The 16,482-nt window shown below is 40.7% G+C and overlaps 1 protein-coding gene across 1 annotated transcript in view; it reads left to right on the top strand.

The window, feature by feature from the left end:
- The window catches only part of OVOL1 (ovo like transcriptional repressor 1), a 40,392-nt gene that overhangs the window by 3,920 nt on the left and 19,990 nt on the right, over positions 1 to 16,482 (top strand). The window contains exons 2-3 of the mRNA XM_075188652.1: positions 6,296 to 6,468; positions 7,262 to 7,436. Of these exons, the coding sequence (XP_075044753.1) occupies positions 6,296 to 6,468; positions 7,262 to 7,436 (348 nt within the window). The remainder of the gene's footprint in view (positions 1 to 6,295; positions 6,469 to 7,261; positions 7,437 to 16,482) is intronic.

Below are 16,482 nucleotides of genomic sequence, written 5' to 3'. Positions count from 1 at the left end.
TAAACTCTGTAATAAAACAAGACTGGGTATTAACCAACATACAAATGAGAAAATATCTCCTTTATACACATTATTAAGTGCCACAGATTGTACATTGGCCCAGCCAAATTGCAATGGGAAACAGTGCTTAGATTAGCTATAATATTCATTCAAACAACAATCTTGTTTTGGGGTCACAAGGTTCAGGATAGAAAGAGAATACATGTAAATGTTGTGTGAGCTGAGTAGAGGTTTTGTAATTGAGTCTACTAGCTTAGGGAGATTAAACAGGTGGTTCGGGAATTTGACAAGCAAGACTGGAGAGGTGAGGTTTCAAGGAACGCTTGAACATTTGGAAGCTTGAGGAAAGTCTGGTTGTATAAGGAATGGAATGGTGCCAGGAAAAAGTCCAGTAACCAGGAAAGGGAGCAAGTAATGAGAGGGCATGAGGAAGGAGATCTTTGGTAGAGCAGAGAAGTTAGGAGATGTATATTGGTGCAGTTTTGTTAATGGTTTTGTATGTTGATTCTATAACATACAGGCAACCAATTTAGGATCTTACAGAGTGGATCAACAGAAGAAGAATGTGTGGTGAGGAAAATGAATGTAGTAGCTGCGCTAAATGTTAATGGAACGCCATTTAGAAGGAACTTGCAACAGTCAATGCAAGAGATTATCATCATCAACATTTATTTATATAGCGCCAGCAAATTCCGTAGCGTTTTACAATTGGGGACAAACATAGTAATAAACAATGCTGGGTAAAACATACAAAGAGGGCCCTGCTCACAGGCTTACAATCTATAGGTCAATGTGAGTTGGATACATGAGGTTAAATCTACATATTGCATATTGGTCCAGCCAGATTGCAAAGGTAATGCGATCGAGTCAAACAGCAATGTTGGTCTGGGGTCAGAAGGTTGTTGTTTTGTGAGAGATGTGTAAAGGGTGGTAATAGGGTAACCAAGTGAGGTTAAGAGGGTAGTTGAGGAATATTATAAGCTTGCCTGAATAGGTGGCTTTTCAGAAAATGCTTGAAGGTTTGTAGACCAGAGGAAAGTCTTATTGTGTGAAGGAGGGAAATCCACAGTGTGTGCAGACTGAAAAAGGTCCTGTAACTGGGAATGGGAGGATGTAATGAGAGTGGATGAGAAACGCAGATCTTGTGCAGAATGTATTTGTCGAGTTGGGAGATATTTTGAGACAAGTGAGGAAATGTATGTCGGTGCAATTTTGTTGATGGTCTTGTATGCTGTTAGAAAAAATTTATATTGGATTCTGTAAAAAACAGGCAACCAATGTTGAGACTGACAGAGTAGCTCAGCAGTGGAAGAATGACTTGCACGGGGAATCAGTCTGGCCGCTGCATGCAAAATAGATCATAGGGGTGAGGGTCTGTTTAGGGGAAGACCAGTAAGGAGGGAATTGCAATAGTCAATGCGGGAGATGAGTGCATGAATTAAAGTTTTTGTAGTGTCTTGTGTGAGATTTTTGTGTATACTAGAAATGTTTTTTAGATATATGTAATATGATTTAGATATAGAGTCGATGTGGGGAACAATGGATTGTTGTGAGTCAAGGATCAACCTAGGCAACGAGTTTGTGGGGTGGAATTTATGGTCACTTTGTCAACAGAAATAGAATTGTCAGGTAGGTAACTTATGTTGGTGGATGGGAATATTATTACCTCTATTTTTGAGAGATTGAGTTTGAGTTGGCAAGAGGATATCCAAGATGAAATAGCAGAAAGACCGTCAGTAACGCAGGACAACACAGATGGCGAGAGATCAGGAGAGGATACATAAATTTGGGTATCATTTGCATAGAGATGATACTCAAATCCAGAGGAGCTTATTAGTTTTCCAAGAGAAGTGCTATATATATAGAGAACAGCAGATGACCTAGTATTGAGCCTTGTGGTACTCCAACTGATAAGGGAAGCGGAGCAGAGGAGGATCCAGAGAAACTAACACTGAAAGAGCGATTAGAAAGGTAGCATGAGAACCAGGATAGGACAGTGTCTTGAAGACCTAGGGAATGTAGCGTTTGTATGAGAAGAGAGTAGTCCACAGTGTAAAATGCAACAGATAGTTCCAAGAGAATTATTAGAAGAGAGTAATAGCCTTTGGTTTTACCAGTGATCAAATCATTGACAACCTTAGTCAACGCAGTCTCTGTGGAGTGTTAGGAGCGAAAGCCTGACTGAAGAGGATCCAGTAGGTTGTTTGCGGAAAGGAAACGAGTGAAGAGAGTGTATGCAAGTCTCTCTAGAAGCTAGGAGGGACATGGGAGCTGAGAAATGGGATATTAATTTGAAAGAGAATTTAGGTCAAAAATAATTTTTTAGAATAGGAATAATCACTGCATGCTTGTATAATGACGGGAAGATACCAGTTGAGAGAGGGATTACAGATTTTAGTTAGAGGTGGAATGAGCAGAGGGGACAGGGATCTACCAGTTTCTGAGGGTATAGGATCAAGAGGACAGGAGGTAGAGTAGGAAGATAAGAAGAGAGTAGATACTTCATCTCCATGTGTGAGATTAAAATGAAGAGAGAGTGTCAGAGGGTGCTGGGAAGGAATCAAGCCGATTGCTTGTCAAGGAAATAATACCATTTCTAGTCTGATCTTATCAATCTTGTCCTTGAAGTAGGAAGCAAGATCCAGGGAACTGATAGTAGTCGAAGGGTTTGGGGTGGAAAAGGTTAAGATGATATTTAAATGTGTTAAACAGGCGTTTGGGGTTTGAAGTCCAAGCATAGATGTGAGATTGGTAGTATGTTTGTTTTGCAGTGTCCAGAGCATTTTGATAGGAGTGCTAGAGATTGGGGAGAGAAAGTGTTGGAGAGAGGTGGAGAACTGTTGAAGATTAATACAGTTAAGATTTCAGCGGGTATGAGGAGGCGTGAGGAGGGAGTGTGTAGCTGATAAGGTGATGATCCGAGAGGGGGAATACGCGTGTTACAAAAATCAGAGTATAGTCTAGAAACAAGATCAAAGCAATGCCCATCCCGCTGAGTAGAAGATTCAACCCACTGGGAGAGGTTGAGGGAGGAGGTTAGAGAGAGTAGTTTGGAAGCAGCATTGGAATGTGGATTAGCAATTGGAATATTGAAATCACACAGGATGATGGTGGGAATGTCACAAGATAAGAAGTGAGGGAGCCATGCAGAAAAATCTGCCTGTGCACTCCAGTGGGGGTGATAGATCACAGCAACTCGCTGAGAGAATGGATTCAAAATCTGAATAGCATGAACTTCAAAAGATGTGAACTTAAGTGATAGGACATTTGGTAGAACTGTAAACCTGCACTGTGGGGAGAGACACACCTCCAGGTCTGGAGGTGTGTGTGAAATGGGGGCCACCATGTAAAAGGGCTGCAGATGAGGCAGTGTCTGATTGTGTAAGCTTTGTTTCGGTTATTGCCAGAAGGTTGAGGTTGTTTGAGTGGAAGTCATGTATGGAGGTAAGTTTGTTACAAATAGAAAAGTCATTACTAAGGGCACATTTAAATAACTTTGGAAGAGAAGGGAGACAGGTAATGTTTTTGAGGTTTGCTGCATTTCAGTAGTGTTCAGCTATATGTGAATTGGAGGAATGTGGGGAACAAGGATTAGGGGATATATTAAGAGATATATCACCAGCTAATAGTAGCGGAGAGAAAGATAGGTAAGAGGATTGTAAAATGTGTAACCTTTTGTTTTCTGGCAAAAGGAGGAAGCAGTTCCAGTTATAGAAAATAAATCCGACAAACGTTAATGAGTGTTAACTTGGGGTGAGAGGAGTAATGAAGGAGCAATGTGGACAAATGTTTGTGTTACAGGAAGGGTGAAGGGTGATATAGTCCTAAAGATAATGCCATGAAAGGAGCGTAAGAAAAGAAATTTGTTAAACATTGTGATTAAAGAGTAAAAAGCCACAAAGTTACGGGAGTTTAAAGAAATAACTATTTGCAGTGTCCCGTGTAGTTAGAGAAGTAGTCCAGACAGACTGCAGCAGATGTAGCTTATTCCTGGAAGTCTTCAGATGTTGTCTAATGTTTGTCTAACTGTGTTGTTTAACTGTGCATGTCCAAACACTTTGTGAGAGAAACCCACTTAGTGCAGAAAACCCCAAAGACATCACACTCCAAACACGTTTTCCTCTAGACATAATGTTAAGATATAGTGAGTAATATTATGGGCCTGATTTATTTTCTAACGCAATGTGTATGCAACTTGTGTTTAAAAAAATCTGATGTAACTTCCACGCACTTACACCTGTAGTCAAGTACAAGCGGATCTCTAGAAACGTTTCTATTTGTAAATGGGTATAAGTAGGCTCAGGCTATACATTACTTGCCGATTGAACAGGCTGCAGGCTACGCACATGCATATGTGCACTATAAAGTTCAATCTGAACACATGCGCAAATGTTTTTTTACATTTAATTTACAACTATTAATACTATAATCATTAATAAAAATATATGTAAAAAACTCACGAAGTTCTTAATGTGCACTGTACTTTGTTTCTTTTACTTGCAAACACATGTTCTGGCATGCATACATGTCACTCATCACGCTTAGTTGGCACTTACACCTGCCTTGTAGCTGGTGCAAATTATATTGCTAAAAAACACATACATAAGAGATACCCAGCGCTTGAATCGAACGAATGAGCCTATGCTCGACCATATTTTGGAGATGTTTTTTAGATGTATGTACCAGGATTTAAAGTCAAGGATGATATCTAGGTAGCGAGCTTGATGGGTAGGGTTTATTTTTCTGTTGTCAACAATAAAGATGTCAAGTTAATAGCATCTGTTGGCTGATGCACAGATTAATAGCTCAGTTTTTGAAAGAGCTAATTGTGAGGTGGTGGGAGGACATCCAAATCGGCAGGCAAATATTCAATTATGCAGGCCAGTGCAGATGGTGAAAGATCTGGAGAGGATAAATAAATTTGGGTGTCATCCACGCAGAGGTTGTACTGAAATTGAAAGGCCCTTATTATATTTCCAAGGAAGTGATATAGTTAGAGAAGAGCAGAAAGCCTAGGACTGAGCCTTGATTGTCAATGTTGTCCTTGAAGTAGGAAGCAACATCTTGGGTGGTGATGTTGGTTGTGTTGAGATTTAAAAGTATTAAAGAGACAGTTGGAGCTAAAAGACTGAGCAGAGATAGCAATTTAGAAGTATTTTTGTTTGGCAATGTCAAGAGCGATAGCGACAGCAGTAGGAGTGATAAACAGCAGTATATATGAACATCATCAAGAATGATGTTATGTGAATTTTTAAAGGAAGTGCATTTCCTTTGTGTGATGTGGCTGAAGTTGTTGACACAAAGAAGAAAGAGTAGCAGAATCCACTTAATCAAGGGATTTTGCTAGGGTGTGATTACAATATGGAACTGTAAGATCAGGACAGGAGAATGTAGGAACTGGGGAGAGAATTTGTTGCAAAAAACTGGAAAATTGCTGCAAATTAACAGAGGGTAAGACGCTTGTTTGAATTGTGCTGCAAAGAGATCAAAGTGATAGTGGAAAGATTACTGGTAATCAGGTGATGCTCTGGGAGAGGGAAAACAATGATAGAGGAATCAGAAACTGAATAAAATCAGGAGAAAGCAAGATAGCAATAAGATGGTGACCACAATGGTGAATAGAGGATCCACTGGAAGAGACATAACATTCTTTCTGTAAACTGCAAACTACTCCATTTTCTATCACCTAATATGATGATTGTGATGTCAGAGGTTTGAAAATTAGGTAGCCAGGCTGAAAATTATCTAGGAATTGCTCTGGTGATCCAGGAGGACAATAGATCATCCAGATACTAGGTGGTATGGGAACATAAGTGAAGGGACAGGTTGGAGAACTTTGAATATGCAGAATGGGTAAAGGAAGAGCCCAATCCCATCTCCTTGTCTGCTTCCAGGTCTGGAGTATTCAGCAGGAAGATGAAGGATATTGTAATTCTAAGAATAATGCCATGGAGGGATGATAAGAAACACAGTAGGTTCACTATTTAGGGTTGTTAAATGGTTTGAAAATAAGTGGCAATGGACACAGCAAAATAAACAAAAAAATAGTGATAAATAAAATCACTAAGTTACATTTTGTAGGTCAATGACATTGAATGAAGATTGTTGCTTGTTTAACTATTATACTTTATATTATTACTATTATTATTATATATCACTATTATATACTAGTTTATATTACTCTGTCAGTGAATGTATTCAACTCCAGCAAATGTATCCCCATAGACTTAGAATTATATTTGTTGAGACAGTCCACAACATTTGTGCTTATCTCAAACTGTTTGCTGCCTTGCAGTGACCTTGGAATATGTTGCCCGAAAAGAGGCAGGACCTGAGTATAGCAACGAAGTGGCTCTCGATTTGTCTCTTCATCACCTCCGCTGTGTAGGAGGCTCCTCTGCATATCGAGGATCAGAGAGGAGCATTGAACAAGCACTCGAAAGTCAGGACCAGAGATTTTCTACTCAGGTGCGGAAAGGATATAAAATGTAGATTCATGTGCTAGTCTGCGTTTTTTGAACATGCAAAACAGGAAGTTATCATTGTGAAAATATACATTTAAATAGTTTCTCATTGATTTTACAATGCACTCTCATTGAGAGAAATGTACGTTTTCAGATGCACTGAAATGTAACAAATAGCTTTAAATAAAATAATAAAACGCACTAGCAGATCTACCTTCTTTTTTCAGAACCAGGAGCATTTTGTCTACTGTTCATTAATTAAACCCATACTTGCCAACATTTAAGATCTCTACCCCATTATATTCTGGAGTGCGGGGGATCTGGCTGCGTGAATGGCATTGTCGCAGTCCTTTCCGCAATACTGCAATTTGTCATCACACATTGCATTGCTCTCCCTAGAAGACTCATAGAAATTTGGGAGCCTTCTAGATATCCCAGGAAAATAGGCAACTATGATTAAAACTAGTGCCAGCAGGACACTAAGTGTATCATTAAGGCTACCAATAGCGGCCAAGGCCAAGGGAGGTTTATATCACCCTGGCAGGACATCATCATCATCATCATTTATTTATATAGCGCCACTAATTCCGCAGCGCTGTACAGAGAACTCATTCACATCAATCCCTGCCCCATTGGAGCTTACAGTCTAAATTCCCTACTATAGACACACTCACACACATAGACAGACAGCTTTATACATATGTAAATTTTGGGTGCATAAAGTAATGGATATGTGTTTGACTTGCATTGCTACATATAGACATTTATCTTCTGTCACTTCCTCAATACCATAACAGGGTGAACAGAGAATGCTTTTCCGCTGCAGTCTTTGTGACAAGAGCTTTTCGTACCAAAGGATGCTGAACCGTCACATGAAGTGTCATAGTGAGGTGAAGAGGCATCAATGTGAGCATTGTGGAAAAGGATTCAATGACACTTTTGACCTCAAGCGGCATGTGCGCACCCATACAGGTGAGGACAGATAGAGTTGAGAAGAGTATCAATGATATTGACAATACTGGCATTATGAGACTATGGATTTAAGCAGGTGGTAGTATCAAGATAAAAATAAAACCCTATAGTAATGTTCTCAAACCATTTTCAGTTACAACTTGCTGTTTACACTAAGAATAGGGACAATATTGAGTTAATGATTGTCCTTGTAGCTAGGGCCCTAAATAACTTTATCTCTGACCAATTCTAAAATTGTAGCAGAAAAATAAATATTTTAATCTATCAAATGTGTTGTCCTGTTATCTTTATATAAGAATTGAGAAGACTTTTAAAGGGCTTTTCCCGCCATATATGCTGTTAGACTTGCAAATTGGAGACATGAATGTTTCTGCTATTGTGCTTCATGCTTTCAATGTAGTGGTAATGTATCCACTTTCCTCTTGTTTGTCCTCCTTCTCCAGCGTTGCTTCTACACTTACTTTACGCACAACACTGCACACGTAGACCTCAGATGCTAGTGTTTCAAGGTCTATTTGTGCCAACTAAGTATCGTGTTACATGGATTATCGGTGTCATTTTAATTTTATAATATACTGTTCTGATGCTTTTCTTTTTCAGTATTTTGTGTAACATACAGTCGTGGCCAAAAATATTTGCACCATTTTTTTAATAATGTATCATTCCTTCCAGGAAGTTGTTGAAATTAAAAATATATTTTGTTATCTCATACTTACCTACTTTCTTCAGCTCTCTTCCGGGAGCCAGCCAGTGGAGGGGGGCGTGAGGGGGCGGGGCGGCCAAAATCGCGTCATTTCGGCCCCGCCCCCTGTGACGTCATGACGCAAATTGCGTCATTTGACAGCGGGGGGCGGGGCTAAACGCCGCGATTCATCGGGAATCGCGGCGTTTGGGATCTAATTCTGCCCACTTCACTAGGAAGTGGGCACTTCCTAGTGAAGTGGGCAGAATTCGGGAGATTGCCACACTCGCCCGGGAGTCCGGGAGACTCTCGCAAAATGCGGGAGTCTCCCGGACATTCCGGGAGAGTTGGCAAGTATGGTTATCTACATATGTATTTATTTGGTTTGCAGTGAATAAAGCACAAAGCAGAATAAATGACCATGTCTTAGCGTATTCCATACAGAAACCCTTAAGTGGACTGAACAAAATAATCTGCAACTTTTTAGAAATAATTGTATTTCAAGCAAGTGATTGTCCTTCACTTTGAAACTGAACTCAGGTGCTGCCTGCAATATAAAAATCATGCATTCAACAAGTTTGAATAGAGAAATGGATTCATTCTCCTGTTTTGTGCCACTGTGTATGCAGCAATGAACACGGAGAAAAGAAAGCCAGAGAATTATCTGAGATGTAAGAGAAAAGTAGTAGTCAAGCATGGACAATCTGAAGGCTACAAATCAATCTCCAGAGACCTTGATGTTCCCGTTTCCCCCATACATAATGTTATCAGGAAGTGTAAGGTACATGGTTCTGTAGCCAACCTCCGTGGATGTGGCTACAAGAAAAAACGTGATAGAGGATTGCAGCACAGGAACGTCCAAATTATGGAGAAAGCACCTTGATCAAATGCCAAACAATTCATCAAGGTTATCTGCAGACACAAGGTATAACCATTTCAAATCAAACCAACTCAATGAAAGGGTGTTATTTAATAGGAGGCGGAGGAGGGCATCACTACTGAAAGAGAGAGCCTGACTCGAGTTTGCAAAAATACACCTGAACAAGCCAAAATGTCTTATGTACAGGAGAGAACTAATTAGATTTTTTCTTGTAATGTCTATCTAAGTGTACAGAAAACAAAATGAAGCTTTCAGTGACAAAAACATGTTTCCTACAATCAAACATAAAGGAGGTTCAGTGATGTTTTGGAGTTGCTGAACTGCATCTGGAATTGGGAGTCTTGAATGTATGTGTGGCATCATGAAACCTGGCATTTACCAGGCAATTTTGGAGCACAATGATGAATCCAGTGTCAGAAGGCTGGGCTGTCAAAGGTCATGAGGTCTTCCAGTAGGACAATGAACCCAAACCTTCAAAAAGCACCAAGAAGTGGTTCAAGAGGAGATGCTGGACTGTTCTGAACTGGCCAGCAATGAGTCCAGATCAAAATTCAATAGACAAGCATGAGTAGAGATCAGAAAGCAGCAGTTGGGAGAATGCACCCTTCAAATCTGGGAGAACTGGTGCAGGTTTGCACAAAGAGTGGACCAATTTGCTAGAAGAGAAGTGCAGAAAGCTCATCCATGGCTATTAGAAGCGGTTAATTGCAGTTATTTTGGGCACAGGCTGTGCTATCATATATTATGCATAGGCTGTCAATATGTTTGTCAATGTCATATCTTTTCATTTTTTGATTTAAAAGGATCAAATTATGCAATTCTGAATCTGGATACATGGATTAAATTTATCAATAGGACTATGGGAATCCCAAATACACCAACCCCATCAACCTTACAGGATATCTTTTTGGAAGATAAGCATCACAGATGTAGAATATTTCAAACACATAGGGGCATATTCAATTGTTAGCGTTACACTGAAAAGTAATGCGGCGCACGCACTATTACCATCATTACGGTAACAGTGCGCGTAAATACCGTTATTACGATACTTCTCACGCTGGATTTCAGATCGCAGCTCAGGGAGCTGCAAGCTGTAATCCGACTTGGTATTACCGTAATAACGGTAACACTTTTAACGCTGCTGGGAAACCCAACAATTGAATATGCCCCTTAGAGAGATTAATGAAACCTTAAATATAGAAATGTAACAACTAGAAAAGCAACAAATGAATGTCAAGAGATTGGATAGTATATATCTCTTTCAGAAAGAGGGAACATCTAGGTGGGACTCAATGCCAAAGTTCTGCTATACCATTAGAAGACTGGGGGGGTCTCTAAGAGAATTACAGAAATGTTTCATCAATAATAGTGATTAAAGCAGTAGTAGCAATGGCCTTGGTTTCCCTGGCACTGAGAATGTGGATGGATAACTTATGTGAAGATGTGCAAGAGAAGGTAAGCAGACAGAATCTGCTGAAACATTTATAATTCATGAAAAAAGAAAGTGATTTCATTTGTGAGGCATCAGTGGAATTAATCACGTTTTCAGCCAGAAGTATAACCTCAACAGTGGTAGCCAGGAGAGCACTTTGGCTGTGCCCTTGGACAGCAGATCATCAATCATAAAATAGGCTTCATTTTTAGGTGCTCTCCTTTTTAGCAATAAATTAGATATGATGATTAAGGTGATGCAAATTGCATCTCCTACCAATGGATAGCAGAAGTCCTTGTTCTTTTTTTTTTCCTTCATCAAGGCAGCAATTTAAAGAAGCCAGGACATATTGCCCTTGTAAGCAATATTCAAGATAATATGGAAGAAACACAAACAAATGGCCTTTTCATTCCTTGAGAGGCAAAATGATGACCAAGAAATATATAATGACTCGAGGACAATGCAGCCTTTGACAAGCTTGCCAGGAGGCAGGATTGCAAGGAATGTAGATATTTGTTTGCAGGACATTGGATACAAGGGGGTACAAGATAGAGTTTTGTGCAGTACCAAGGAAGAATGTGTTAGTGACATTACAAACCCCAGCAAGTCAAGGCATTATGCGACTATTTGAAAACATTCTTGGAGAAGAAAGATATCACTTTGGTTCCTACAGAATATGAAGGCACCGGCTTCTATTGCGAAATATTTTTGGTAAAAAAACACTCAGGGTTTTTTGAACACCGGTAGACCTAAGAAGGCTCAATCACTTTGTTAAAGCAAAATATTTTTACAGTCACTTTGATTCTAAATACCATCAGGAAAAGGGACTTTTTGACATTGTTAGACCTACAAGATGCATATTTACACATTCTTGTGGTGCAACATCATCATCTTAGGTTCTTCTGCTTGGAACACCATTTCCAGTTTACATGCCTACCATTTGGCCTAGCAATAGCTCCCAGGACTTTTGCCAAGGTTGTGGTAGTATTGATTGCATTTGCAGTATTCCCATATCTATACAACTTCTTGGACACCTGGTCACCGGGACAGGACATCTTCTGAACACTAGATCTTCTCTGCATTCTTGATACCAGGACATTTGCAGACATTCTCTTCAAATTGGGGCCTAGTCCTGATGCTAGCCCTTTGTACCAGGTTGGACTGATCTCCTCCTCTCCCACCTCTCATTTTGCTAATCCTCTCTCTGCTCCCACTATTGCCTGAACCCAGGGGGGCTCTTCCTATATTTCCCCTACCCAGCGCATTGCAGTGCTGCATGGAAGTCCCCCCTTTCCTCCTCCAAGTCTGCCAGCCCTGCGACTTTAGCTCATCCATCTGGTAAGCAGTGGGGTTTACATATATTTTAGTGGCTTCACTTTCAGAATAGCTCTTATTATAAAAATTTTTTATAATATATCTGTTATGTTATAGAAAGAGTAGACTGTTTTGGTTTGTGTAAAAGATGAGATGAGCAAACTTTGAAATACTGCCTTCAATTGTCCTTGTAGCTACTCTAGTTAAAAGGTCTATAAGAGTTTAAATGACTCACCAATATCACATATTTTGTTCACATTTGGAATATCCCTACTACTTATTAACTTCCCTCAGGGGTCCCAGCTTGACCATATCACAGCACATACCACCGGCTCTGGCAGTGGAAAGAGAGAGATATATCATCATTGTCAGTGCAAGCTGGGTGTGAGATTAAAACTACTGCTTAATATTAGAGATGGTCACTGACCCCCGTGGTTTGGTTTTGGATTCGGTTTTGGATCTGGATTACCGTCGTGTTTTGGTTTTGGTTTTGGTTTTGCGAAACCGCCATTGCGTGTTTTGGTTTTCTTTGGTTTTGTTTTGCTATTTTTTGGGAAAATCCATGTTTTTGGGCCTAAATTAACCCAATTTAGTGCTCCAACTGTTTTAGAGACAAGTAATCTAATTGTTGAGGTAATAAATCATCCAAAAAACCAGTTTAATTCTTCGTTGGTAGGCCTATTCTACACACAAAACAGATTGTCTTCCTCTCCATCTATGCATATTGGCAATGCAGCCATCGTCTTTGAATGTATATTACACCCTACACTTATAGTTAAATATGTAAAGAAATGGAAAAAGCCAGTTTGGTTTCTGTCTCTCAAGGCCCCCCTCCACTTGTATAAAATACCAAAAAATTCAGCCATTATAGACTGTACAATATTAATTGACATGGAGAAAGCCAGTTTGGTTTCTGTCTCTCAAGGCCCCCCTCCACTTGTATAAAATACCAAAAAATTCAGCCATTATAGACTGTACAATATTAATTGACATGGAGAAAGCCAGTTTGGTTTCTGTCTCTCAAGGCCCCCCTCCACTTGTATAAAATACCAAAAAATTCAGCCATTATAGACTGTACAATATTAATTGACATGGAGAAAGCCAGTTTGGTTTCTGTCTCTCTAGGCCCCCCTCCACTTGTATAAAATACTAAAAAATTCAGCCATTATAGACTGTACAATATTAATTGACATGGAGAAAGACAGTTTGGGGTCACTCTGTCTTTCTAGGCCCCCCTCCACTTGTATAAAATACCAAAAAATTCAGCCATTATAGACTGTACAATATTAATTGACATGGAAAAAGCCAGTTTGGTTTCTGTCTCTCTAGGCCCCCCTCCACTTGTATAAAATACCCAAAAATTCAGCCATTATAGACTGTACAATATTATGAAAAATGGACAAAGCCAGTTTAGGGTCACTCTGTCTATGACACCCTACCCTTAAGGATAAATTGCCCTAACAGCAGCCTTTCAAGATGGTATGTGATATGGAAATGCCACAAGTCCCTTTCCTCTTTGGGGGTAGATTGCACCCTACACTTACATAGAAAGTTTTAAAAAGATGTTATCGGCATCATCTTCAGCTTAATCCTCACCCTCATCAGTGTGTACGTCATCATCACAGACTATCAATTCATCGCCGCTTGAATCCGCCATTAGAGAACAGTCAGTGCTTGGATGTCTTGGATGGTGAAGGCCTTCCTCGTGGAAGATGTAGTTCATTTTTATAAACATCATTTTCTCCACATTTTTGGGAAGTAACCTTCTACGGCGATCACTGACTAAGTTCCCTGCTGTGCTGAACACTCGTTCAGAGTACACACTGGAGGGTGGGCAGCTTAGGTATTGCAAAGCAAGTTTGTACATGGGTTTCCAAATGGCCTGCTTTTCTTCCCAGTAAGGAAAGGGACTGTCTGACATTTCCATATCAACTACCTCTTGAAAGTAATCCTCCACCATCCTTTGCATGTTTATACTCATATTGGATGGAGTTATGGGCAAAGTGACACATTTTTTTGAAAAATCCTTCAAACCAGCCCAGATGTTAAATTGTTCTCGTCTGCCCCCTGTGTCTTCCCTGCTTCTTTTTTGGAAATTTAATTTTTTACGAGCAACAGCTTGAGAAAGTGAAGGAGGACACGTCGTCAAGCCGAGGCCCAGTTCAGCGGCCAACTTGCTGAGCAATAGCTCCTTGCAAAAGTTCACATCTCGCTCATTTACAAGTAAAGACTCAATGTAGGTTTTAAACCTTGGATCAAGCACAGTGGCCAAAACGTACTGATTCGAGTTCAAGATCTTAATAACTCGAGGATCATTGTGAAGCGAATTAAGTACTTGATCGACAAGGCCAACATACTTTGCTGAATTGCTTGCTTTCAGCTCCTCCTTCATTTTCTCAAGCTGCTTTTCCAATAGTCTAATTAAAAGAATGACTTGGCTCAAACTAGCAGAGTCAGCACTGACCTCACATGTCACAACTTCAAATGGTTTCAGCACCTTGCACAGCACTGAAAGGATTCCCCACTGTGCAAGAGTGAAATACATCCCCCCTCCTTTCCCAATGTCATGACTTGTGCAATATGCTTGGATGGCTTTGCGCTGTTCCTCCATCCTCTGAAGCATGTACAGGGTGGAATTCCACCGAGTTACCACCTCTTGCTTAAGTTGGTGGCAGGGCAAGTTAAACTGCTCTTGGAGCTGCTGTAATCTCCTACATGCTGTGGCTGAATGCCTGAAATGGCCTGAAATTTTACGGGCCACCGAAAGCATCTCCTGCACCTCACGGTTATTTCGTAGGAAGCTCTGCACCACCAAGTTGATGGTGTGAGCAAAACAGGGAATATGTTGGAAATCACCCAGCTGTAATGCTCGCACTATATTGTTGGCGTTATCTGAAATGACATACCCTGGGGAGAGTCCGAGTGGTATAAGCCATGCATCAATCACATCTCTCAGTTTGCGTAACAAATTGTCAGCCGTATGCCTGTTAGTGAAGCCGGTGATACAAAGAGTGGCCTGCCTGTGACAAATGTTACGTAGTGGTGTACATGCTGCTGCTGTTCCTGCTGGTGAAGGTGAATGACCAACCCAGTGGGCTGTCACAATCATATAGTCTTTGGTTTGGCCACTTCCACTTGTCCACATATCTGTGGTTAAGTGAACAGTGGGCAGAATGGCATTTTTCAGCGCAATCTCTACATTTTTACACACTTTTTGGTATAGTTGTGGAATAGCTTTACGGGAGAAATGGTGTCGCGATGGAATTCTGTAACGCGGACACAAAATCTCAATTAACTGTGAAAAACCAGCTGCGTTTATTGTGGAGATTGGACGCAGATCTAACACTAACATTGCAGCCATGGCGTCTGTGATTCGCTTGGCGACTGGGTGACTGCTGTCATATTTGCTTCCCCTCGCAAATGATTGTTTCACAGTTAATTGCTGAAATGTAGGACTGCTCATTTTATTCACCTGCCTCTGGGATGACGATTCACCCCCAGCAGCAGCAACAGCAGCAGCAGGACTAACGCTTTCTTCAGAGGAATCAATAATAGTGCCGGAGTCATCCAGCCTTAAGTGGGATGCCGGGCTAACTCCGAGCGCTACTGAGGATATTGATGAGGATGGTGTGGTGGGTGTATTTTGTAGCCGTCGGTATGTCGGTGAGCGGAGGGTCTTAGCTGATGAGGGAGTGCTTGTATTCTTTTGGGAAGAACTTTCAGCTTTTCCCAACACTTTGCCATGAACTCTCGTTAAATGGCGTAACATAGACGAGGTTCCAAGATGGTTAAGGTCCCTCCCTCGACTGACTGTGGCTTCACATACACTACAAATGGCTATACAATTGTTGTCTGGATTTGGGTAGAAATAATTCCACACATAAGAAGTGGATTTTTTTGTTTTATGCCCAGGCATGACAATGGCCTTTTTCTTGTCACGTGCCAGAACTGCTGCCACTGGTGCAGGACTTACACAAACAACCTCATCCTCATCAACATCCTCATTAGTGCCCTCGTCGCCTACACAAATCTCCCCCTCATCCTCTTCTAATTCCAAAGTGGCATCCTCAATTTGGGTATCACCGGCTACACTCGGGCTATTAAGGCACACATCAGCAGAATGCTCACGATTAGACATCCCACTGTTGGATGGACTCTCCACAGGGATTGTTGTCATTTGTGAATCAGAGCAAATATTCTCCTGTAATGCCTCACTGTTATCTTGCAGCTCGGCTTTGACGCGTAACAGTAGTTGTGCACCAATTGTAGGCTGGGTAACTTTTTGGGATCTGCCACTAATAGCCAAAGGTGAAGGCCTCATTCTCTCTTTGCCACTGCGTGTGTAGAATGGCATGCTTGCAATTTTTTTTTTATCGTCACTTAACTTTTGCTCAGTTACACTTCTTTTTCGCTTCAATACAGTAAATTTTTTTGGGGTTTTTGTTTTTTGCACTAATTTGAAAACACTCTGTTGATTGACATCGCCTTGGCCAGATGACGTACTGGGAACACTAACATCAGGACTGGTGACAGAACCTGGTTGCTCATTTAGATCATATGTGGACTGCTTTGAATCCATTCTGAGCGCAAACCACTGGGGAGTGCTAAAAATTATTTAGTAGATTCTGCTGACAGTTATGACTTTTGACAGCCAGAAATATTAATGCACAATTAGGGAGGACACCCCAAAAACACTGAGGAGTGCTAAAAATTATTTAGTAGATACTGCTGACAG

Source organism: Mixophyes fleayi, chromosome 10 (assembly GCF_038048845.1).
Source record: "Mixophyes fleayi isolate aMixFle1 chromosome 10, aMixFle1.hap1, whole genome shotgun sequence".
Lineage (NCBI taxonomy): Eukaryota > Metazoa > Chordata > Amphibia > Anura > Limnodynastidae > Mixophyes > Mixophyes fleayi.
The sequence above is the reverse complement of the archived record's forward strand: the minus strand, read 5'-3'. Positions and strand labels throughout refer to the sequence as shown.